Source organism: Crassostrea angulata, chromosome 3, assembly GCF_025612915.1.
Source record: "Crassostrea angulata isolate pt1a10 chromosome 3, ASM2561291v2, whole genome shotgun sequence".
NCBI lineage: Eukaryota > Metazoa > Mollusca > Bivalvia > Ostreida > Ostreidae > Magallana > Magallana angulata.
The window spans coordinates 29,027,291-29,037,946 of NC_069113.1; the positions used below are offsets into that span (position 1 = coordinate 29,027,291).

Below are 10,656 nucleotides of genomic sequence, written 5' to 3' on the forward strand. Positions count from 1 at the left end.
TTTGTGTCAAAAGAAGAAAAATGCAGTGAATTTTGAAATAAGCATTATAAAATCAATCCCCATTTCTTTGATGTGTAGCCAAATAACAATGCTTATCAAGTACCATAATGTAGTTCATGGAATTTCATGCACATTGTATATGTGCCCAAAATGGAGAGAGTCTTGTTTTTACAACTTTTGCAGTTGTGCTACATAAATAGAAACACTGGCTAAAAATGCAAGATACATGTACATATATTTCAGTATTTATTTGAATTAAGTCATCCATTGTTCTCATAGAGAAATATTGAAGATATTTAGGTTTTTTAAAAGCTTCAAATGTGTTGAAATCAATGCACTTTCTTAAACTACAGCCAAACTGTACATTCTCTTCCATCTGCCCATGGTTCAATGAGATATGAGAATCCCTTAGCCTATCAATACGTCAGAAATTTACTTCAAAAATTCAGGGGCCAATTGACCATCCACTGAATAAAAATGCAATTCTATAATTGGTGCATACTAACAAATGCGTGTTCAAAAATCTTTTTTGCATGATATACTACTCTTCATGATAAACTGATTGACCATTTAAAATATTTTAAGTTACCTGTATGCATGTATTTGACCAAAAAATGTTTTGAAAACTTTTGGAAAGGTAAAATTTACAAAGCCCCAGCAGGATTCAAACTCATTACTTTAAGATTCGTCCTTAACATTCTAATCAATTGCACTAAACTGTTAGGTAACAATTTAAAATTACAAAATCATGCTTTATCTTATTGGGGTTTTAAAGGAAGTACTTTACATTATGGAGGGGTCCTATACAACCTTAATATTTCTTCTTGGCACAGATGCTAGGTGCAACGGGGTTGGTATTGCAGGAGGAAGCAATAGTACCAATAGACAACTCAAGTGTCTGAACATGCGTCCACAATGCTCTCTCAGTTTCAACTGCTGCCGATCTCAGGTTCAGGCTGAGAGGTGAGTTATCCACTATGCTTGTATATATAAGCTATTATATGTCCTTTATATACTGTAGAAGCAGAAATATTCGTTGAGGATTTTATTTCATTATTTTCGTTGGCAGTATAAATCAACAAAATTAAATCCATGACCAATTTTTTAACCCAAGTATTAATAAATACAGAGTTGATACACGATACATTTTAGGGGTTACGATATGATGAAATTAAATGCCAATAAAATTGCATTTAGTTCAAAAATATTAATGTTATGTTAAATGTTAAAAATTAACAAAATTTTAACCCAACGAAAACAATATGTGCTTCTACAGTATGTCTTTCTCAATCATTTATATAAGAATATTCCTTGCATGAGTATATTAGATTACTAACCTAATCCACAGGCCTGTTTGCTAGCACTGCCATAGCTATGAAGTAGGCGCTTCCCTGTGATGTCGGACTGGTACATGGAGTAGCCTCCCTTGCTTGCCTTTTGTGGGTCGGTGTTCTCCACCTTGTCACAATATGTGGAGTTACAAACACAGACAAAAGCATTCCCACCAAAAGCCTTCAGCATACAGCCATTGGAACCTGTTGAGTCAAACAAAATTATCTACATACCTGTTCAAAAACAGACAGACAAAACACAGACTTCAACTTATCTGCAGTACTACGAAGGTCAATCAAAAAATACGAAGACTATGTGGCTGTCTATCATATATTTTTCATGAAAGTCATACTTAACAGATTATTCTGTGCACCAACACTTATGTTATTGATATGCGAAGTTTTAGTCCATTTGATGAAACGATATTTTTGTTACCCCTTTTTAAAAACATGTTTTGTCACCACGGCGCACAGTAACGTTCAAAGCATGACGTCAAGATTTAACATGCACAGTTTATAGATATACCCTATTTTTATATCACGCTTAGTCTCTTGTGCCTGTCTCCTTACAATTTAAAATGGCACTGATCCACTTAACATCTTATTTGCACACATTTGTTTGAGAATCATAAGTTAGTTCTTCAAAGTTTTCATTTTCTAACCGTGTATCTCTTAGTTTACAGTAAGGATAACCCTGAACGTCAGTTGACGTTATTTATTTTTTGACCAAATATTTACAGATATTCTACTGTTTCAGACTGTTTTATATTAAAAATACAATTACAACCACCCCCACAAAATTTATTACAATCAAACACAAACTTACAATTGTTGACTTATTTTTTGCACCATTGAGCATTTTTACAGCTTGTATCTGCTTTTTCCTGAGTTAAATCCATTTTGTGCGTACTTCTCGTTGCGCCATGAATTTATTAACTTTTTCTTCTTGCAAATTGTTTGAAACTATTGCTAAATTATGTCTACCAAATTTAGTAATGATACGACGTTAAGTAACATAGCTATGACAAAAGTCTTCATATTTTTTGATTGACCCTCGTAGATGATATCCAGCGCAAGCGTGGGTCTGAACACTTTACACATTAATGACAAAATGCTAAAATGAACCAAATCTGTTTTTTATTTCCATATATACTGTGTCTGATTTTTTTCTTAATTGTTTTCTTAACCTATTCTTTAAAATTGAAACAAAAAACTGCATAGCTACCGTATTTTTTGGACGAATCAATAGCGAATGACTAGTCGAATTGCTCATTTTTAGCCCAAATTTTAACAAATTCCTACAATACGTCGATTCAGACGATCACTTCAAAATGGCGTATAAAACTGCAGTAACATTATCAGTGTATGATGCAACGATGTCCCTGATGTTGCTACCAATTATTATTAATGATTAACATTTAAACAATTATGTTTCAAATTCAAAGGGGGATAGCTAAGTAATTACTATGATTTAATGAAACTTGTTTACTTTACAATTCATTTTAATGCAGTTGCACACAATTTTTTTACATAGACAATGTTAGAAATAGATCGATCAATTGTACGACTTGATTATGTTGATATTTGACATACATACGTTTCCTAAACATTTTTTTTAACAACAATCAGAGACATAAATAACATTATTTATGTCTCTGCAACAATCAAAGAATTGGACAATAATTAATTAATGAACTATAATCACTCTTATAACAGTACTCTTTATATACACAGGGAGTGGACACGCCTTATAGATCTCAGCACAACCATTGTCAGCCTACTGTATAAACAATAGTATTGATAATTGCCCATTACGTATTTAAGATTGAATTTGACCATGAAATATTTCTTATTTATACTTTCCACACATAACTCCTTACTAATAAAATAATAAAACTTAAAAACATTTCCCAGACTTACAGCAATATTTTTTTCCATTCAAAGGACAATGTGTGGTATTTAGCATATTTATCGTCCCCAAAATTAAAGTTTTAAGAAGAGATTTAAAAATATGGTGGAAGATTGTTGAAATCATATTGAAAATAAGGGTGTGAAAGGTTATCACAACAGTTACGTCATAATGTAGAAATGACGTCATGAATATTAGCCTTTTTTGATAAATTGATGTTTTGTAGCAAAATATGGGACGTGTTTTCCGATGGTTTTTCAAATGGGAAACATCGAGCTCAGGCTTGCTCAAGTACCATTTTTTAATATGATGTGTATACTTGTGTGAACAAAAACATATGTTAAAACTGCACTTAAGCAGACCTGCGCTCTACTCTTCGGAATGTAAAATATAAAGAAAAAATGGTAATATTTTATTTGTTTGCAAAATTGCGGGAATTGGGTCATTTAGGTGATATGATAGATAAACAGCGAATGAGAAATGATGACTAAAACCAAAATTAAAGTGATAGGCATCCTCTGTAAGATGATTTATGAAGATTCATTTGTAAATGATACAATTTAAAAATTGGTTAAAATTAGGGGCAAATATTTGACCATATGAAGTATAGCCCTTTGGTTTCAATTTTACTGCGCAATGTTATCTTCCCACTAGTCACATATGGAACCATGTGACGTACAATGTGTTTATAAAAACGGAACAGTAAAATTTTTAATTGATTAAAGACATGTGCCATTTCTTTAATTATTGTTATTATTATGTATACTAGTGTTAACAAATAAGTGAAAACGATAATTAATAAAGATGAATTCAACAAGGTAATTTCCAATCACACAACAAACTCAAGACAACATTTGACAACATTTGTAACATTGTGTAGGAGGATTTGTGCAACTTTTGTCAAGTACAGTATTTTTCGAAAATTAGGTCGATACGATTTATTGGGCAAAGGAGGTCGTTTTTAGCCAAAAAATAAAAAATTTCATCGAAAGTTTTACGTTAAATATACAGAAAAAAAACTTGTTCATGTATTCTATTATGAAAACACATTTTTTTTTTTTTATTACTACCCGACGATATTTTCCCCCCGTAATTACCCTTTGTACGGTTCTCATTTTACTTTTACCGCGCGAAATCGATTTCCTGTTTATCGTAAGCACACGATCGAGCGATCAAACTGCATGACAGCATATAATAATGATCGAAAGATGATTCAGTCAGTGATCTAAGTAAGAAATGTAAGAAGAAACTAGAGCAAAGCTCGTTGCAAAGCAACAAGTGGGTCTTCCGTTAATGTCGGAAGTAAAGCTGGAAGTTCCTGTAAAATGCAGATTTCTTAAACCAATAACAAGAGTAACTAAAATAAAAAGATGGAAAAAATTGAATTATTCCTGGTACGACTTAACAAAATCCGAATGATTTTAAGTACGAATTAACAAAAACCTTTTTGATTTCAAGTACGACTTAACAAAAAAGTTCAGAATATGTTCAAGTACGATTTAACAATTATTTTTGGTACGAGTTAATTTTACTTTGAACATTATGTATTTTTTAAACCAAGGACGCGGAAACAAAATTTCCGGAAATAACAATTTTTAAACCCCGATATCTCTGTAATGCATATTCTGATTTTTAACGGATTTCAGTTTTAAATTAAGCTTAATAAAAGCTCCTTTGTTGCTTTATGATTAATATCAAGTTATTGGTCAGAAAAGAGTTATCATAAAAACACTAAATAGCCCTTCTGGCCCCTAATTTGAGGTGTCAGCCCCTTTTTCTTGATATCAAATAAAAGGTCCCTCTAAAATAAACATATTTTGTTCTACAAGTGTTCACGAATTGTAAACCGTTCTCGAGATATCTAAACAACTGTGTTTTAGGGACCGACCCTTTAACCCCTTACCGGGGCCACTAACAACAAAATGTTTGGTATCATATTGTTAAGAACATTATTTTGAGCAACTTTTTTTATACATTGCTTTTCAAAATATTTCTCCTTTTTCAGATATTAATGATCAAAATTTTGAATTCTGGCCCCTTAAAACCCCTAATTACGTAATATATGACTTAGGTATGGTACTGTATAGATAAATAGTTGTACAATAAAAATTTTTGCTTCGATAATCAATAACAAATTATTGTTTAGTAAAGAGTTATTATAAGAAGACTTTATAGCCCTCTTGGCCCCTTATATGAGGGGCCAGCCCCTTTTCCTTGATATCAAACAAAAGGTCTTGCAAATATAAACATATTTTGTTACACAAGTGTTAACGAATTGTTAACTGTTCTCGAGACATATGTATTAATATGTTTTAGGGGCCGACCCTTGAACTCCTTACTGGGGCCACCACCAACAACATTTTAGTTATCACATTGTTAAAAACATTATTTTGAACAAATTTTGCTCTACATTGCTTTTTAAAATATTTCTCTTTTTTACAATATTAATAATCAAAATTTTGAATTCTGGCCCCTTAAAACCCCTAATTACGTAATATATGACTTAGGTATGGTACTGTATAGATAAATAGTTGTACAATAAAAATTTTTGCTTCGATAATCAATAACAAATTATTGTTTAGTAAAGAGTTATTATAAGAAGACTTTATAGCCCTCTTGGCCCCTTATATGAGGGGCCAGCCCCTTTTCCTTGATATCAAACAAAAGGTCTTGCAAATATAAACATATTTTGTTCAACAAGTGTTAACGAATTGTTAACTGTTCTCGAGACATATGTATTAATATGTTTTAGGGGCCTACCCTTGAACTCCTTACTGGGGCCACCACCAACAACATTTTAGTTATCACATTGTTAAAAACATTATTTTGAACAAATTTTGCTCTACATTGCTTTTTAAAATATTTCTCTTTTTTACAATATTAATAATCAAAGTTTTGAACTTCTGGCCCCTTAAAACCCCTAATTACGTAATATATGACTTAGGTATGGTACTGTATAGATAAACAACTGTACAATAAACATTTTTGCTTCTATAATTAATAACAAATTATTGTTTAGTAAAGAGTTATTATAAGAAGACTTTAGAGCCCTCTTGGCCCCTAATATGAGGGGCCTGATATCATATTAAAGGTCTTGCAAATATAAACATCTTTTGCATTAGATGTCTTAACAAAATATTTATACATCAAAAGATATTACAGAAAATGTGCGAAAATTTCGTGAAAAAATTTGGTGCTTATTTTCAGGTTCAGGCGAGCTTCGAGGCATTGAGGAATTTTCATAATTGGAAGCATGGGGGTACATCTACATACATTCATCTACAATCCCTGAAAATTTAAAGCTTCTATCTCGATTACTTTTGGAGAAGATGCGTGGACAAAATGACCCTTAAAAATTTATAAATCGATAAAACGATTGGGTCTTCCGGTAATGTCGAAAGAAAAGCTAGAAGTTCCTGTAAGAAGCAGGGTTCTTAAACCAACAAACTAAAGAAACTAAGACCAAAAAAATCGAATTATTCTTGGTACGAGTTAACAAAATCCGAATGATACCAAATACGAATTAACAAACCTTATCGATTTCAAGAACGACTTAGCAAATACAAATTCGAATCTGTAAAAGTACGATTTAACAATTATCGAATAATTCTAGATACGAGTTAATTCAACTCTGAACATAAAACTATTTTCTTAACCAAGAATGTGGAATCAAAATTTCCGGAAAAATCAATTTTTAAACCCCTATATCTTTGTATTGCATCGTCCAATTTTAGAACGGATTTCAGTTGTGAATTATGAATAATAAGCTCTTATTTGCTGCTTTATAAATAATAACTTATTATCGCTTAAAAATAAGTTATTATGAAAAGACTTTGTAGCCCTTTTGGCCCCTTATTTGAGGGGCTGGCCCCTTTTTCTTGATATCAAATGAAAGGTCTTGAAAATATAAACATATTTTGTTACACAAGTATTCACGAATTGTTAACCGTTCTAGAGATATCCGAACAACTGTGTTTTAGGGGCCGACCCTTAAACTCCTTACCAGGGCCACCAAAAACATATTTTTAGATCCCATATCGTTAAGAACATTATTTTGAGCAACTTTTCTTCTACAAGGCTTTTCAAAATAGTTCTCCTTTTCTAGATATTAATGACCAAATTTTTAGACATCTGGCCCCTTGAAACCCCTAATTACGTATCATATGTCTTAGGTATGGTACCGTATAGATAAACAGATGTACAATGAACATTTTGGGTTCTATAATTGAAAACAAATTATTTTTCAGTAAAGAGTTATTATAAAAAGACTTTAGAGCCCTCTTGGCCCCTTATTTGAGGGGCCAGCCCTTATTTCTTGATATCAAATAAAAGGTCTTGTAAATATAAACACATTTTGCTCAACAAGTGTTCAGAAACTGTTGACCGTTCTAGAGATATTTGAACAATTGTGTTTTAGGGGCCAACCCTTAAAATCCTTACTGGGGCCACCAACAAAAATTTAAGGTAGCATATTGTTAAGAACATTATTCTAAGCATTTTTTGTTCTATAATGCTTATCAAAATATTTCTCCTTTTCTAGATACTAAAGATCAAAGTTTTGAACTTCTGGCCCCTTGAAACCCCTAATTACGTAACATATGACTAAGGCATGGTACTGTATAAATAAACAGATATACAATGAACATTTTTGGTTCTATAATTGATAACAAATTATTTTTCAGTAAAGAGTTATTGCAAAAAGACTTAAGAGCAATTTTGGCCCCTTATTTGAGGGACCAGCCCCTTTTTCTTGAAATCAAACGCATGTCCTAGTTAATCTAAACAACTTTTGCATTACATGTCTAAACAAAATATTTACACATTAAAAGCTAGGACCGAAAATGTGCGAAAATTTCGTGAAAAAAATTGGTGCCTATTTTTGAGCTCGGACGAGCTTCGCCGCCTTGCGCATTTTTCAAAATATCAAATAAATAGGATCATCTACAGACATTCATCTACTATCCCTGAAAGTTTAACGTTTCTATCGCAATTAGTTTTTGAGAAGTTACGTGGACAAAATGGTCCTTAAAAATTCACTAAATCCTCAAAATCTCAAACCGGAACTGACGTCATCAGCCAGAAATTTTATAATATCAAGTATAGTTGATGCTCAATGTGTCCTGTAAATTTCATGCAAATCGGTCGTGTAGTTCACAAGAAATAGCGTTCGAAAAAAGTCAGAAAAAAAATAAAATAAAAAATAATAATAAGGAAAAGAAACAATAGAATAACAAGAGGGTATTCCGTTGGAAACGGAAGACCCTAATAAATCTATTTACATTTAATTTTGTTTAAATGATAAATTACTACAATATTTTGATCAAAATCCATACGATTTTTACACAGAAATTCAAGCAGTATTATAGTAAACACTCATGATTTTATTGGAGGGTTGTATAAATTTTTGCAAAATTTCATATCAAATTTTCCAACCAAAAAAAAAACATAAATTGGGCGAAGCGATGAATAGGGCGAGGTCCACGTGTCTGGAAAAAAAAGTATTGACCTAATTTCCGAAAAATACGGCAAGTTGTTTTTTGACATTGTTTACAAATCGTGTCCTACTTTCGATTCTTCCCTTGTGTATTATTTATATATATGTCATAGAGTGTAGAGCGGATACCATGCCCCTGTGACCGGACCAATGGATTATTAGTCTGTTTGGTTACGAGTCGGTTAAGGTATGACTTCACTTTACTGCGTATGGAATACCGCGAACCCGAAGCTATAAACTGATTGAAACACGCCTTTTCTTTATTATTATTTTCGTAATAACTCAGATTTGAAACAGAATTAGCCCATGATTTTTGCAATTTATATTTTCCCTTCCATAAGGATTATTTATGTTAAATTACGTTAAATGACTTTATGTTAAATTACATTAACTGACTTAGTAGTTCATGAGAAGAAGATTTTTTAAGGTACTTCACTACACCTTCAAATAGTTTCTCAAATGAGCAGAAAATTACTTGATTATGATAGTGAGCATGATGGATAAGAAGTGTATATGTCAAATGGGCGAAAAAAATGTGCAATTTTGGCTAAAAATGATATTTTAAAAAATTTCATTCAGTAAACATAAACAAAAGCCACAGGCAGATTCGGACTCATGATCTGCGGTTCACAAGCCTAATACTTTAACCACTGAGCTATGACGATATACATCTGAATTGATTGATATAAACAATTTAACAAAACATTTAAATCGCCATCTTGTGACGTAGTGTCGTGAAAAGTATAAGTCAAAGTGTAGTGAAGTACCTTTAGTTAAAATGCACCCCCCCCCCCCCCCTTCTACAGTTTTGAGGTTATCTCCGCTTTGAATAAAGATCAGTTTTCATTTCTGCAATTTATATTCACCTTCCCATAAGAATGCTTCGTGCCAAATTTGATTAAAATTGGCCAAGCGGTTTTAGAGAAGAGGTTCAAAATGTAAAAAGTTTACATACGGACAAACAGAAAGACGGACGGACGGACGACGGACAAAATGTGATCAGAATAGCTCACTTGAGCTTTCAGATCAGGTGAGCTAAAAAAACTGTAACAGAAAAAGGAACAGATTGAAAAAGATCGGGTACGTTAGGGGCACCATTTTTTCAATTTTTCTCTTTGGGGGGGGGGGGGGGGGGGTGGGGGGGGGGGTGCCAACAAACTACATACGTGTTAGTCGAGGTTTCGCATAGTATTACCTGGATTATGCTGGTAACTTGAATGTGCATATAGTGTTAAAACACACCCAATAACCATGGACACTACTTGAAAACCCATTTCCCACTTTCTGCTCATGTGACTCTTATTTAGTAGGCCATACCCGATTGAAAAGAATTACAGACGTTTAGACCCCAACATGTCTAGGCCCCAAGACGGTTAGGCCCCAGGTAAGATATTTAGGTCCCAAGATGTTTAGGCCCCAAGATGTTTAGGCACCTGTTGTTTATAATAATAACTGATAGTTGAAAGAACATGGCTTTTAAGCACTTTGGAGCCAATAAATGCAATTTACTTTAATTTGTAGTAAACTAACAATCGTTACGCAAACATGGCGTTGTTTACTTTATATACAAGTTCTTGAAAAACTTTTATCACGAAAAACATTATGCTATAAACTTGCATGCACACGCTATCAATGATAGTATCATCCAGCATGGCTATGTGTCCGTGCTTTAAATCAGGTAATACCGTGATCAAATCATACTATCATCACAAAGAAACGAACAAATGTTATATAAGGGGAAGTATTTCATTATTGATATTTCAAGAAAAGAAAACAATTTATGGTATTTTTTTCAGTAAGCTTATTTATGGCAACTGATTTATACATAATATTTTTAAGAACCCTTATATATCCCAAAAGAATTCACCTACTTATTACCCAAATACAAGTGAAATATTATTTCTGTGATCATATTTGTACAA

The 10,656-nt window shown here is 32.5% G+C and overlaps 1 protein-coding gene across 4 annotated transcripts in view; it reads right to left on the reverse strand.

The window, feature by feature from the left end:
* The window catches only part of LOC128175819 (lysosomal acid glucosylceramidase-like), a 42,797-nt gene extending 32,737 nt beyond the window's left edge, over nt 1–10,060 (reverse strand). For all 4 annotated transcript variants that reach the window (XR_008242725.1, XR_008242726.1, XM_052841660.1 and 1 more), the window contains exons 1-2: nt 9,930–10,060; nt 1,338–1,535 (exon numbers count right to left, since the gene is read on the reverse strand). Coding sequence is in view for 2 of the 4 variants with exons in the window: in XM_052841660.1 (XP_052697620.1) it covers nt 1,338–1,535; nt 9,930–10,026 (295 nt within the window). In the remaining 2 variants the exon portion in view is untranslated. The remainder of the gene's footprint in view (nt 1–1,337; nt 1,536–9,929) is intronic.
* Nucleotides 10,061–10,656: the final 596 nt, after the last annotated feature.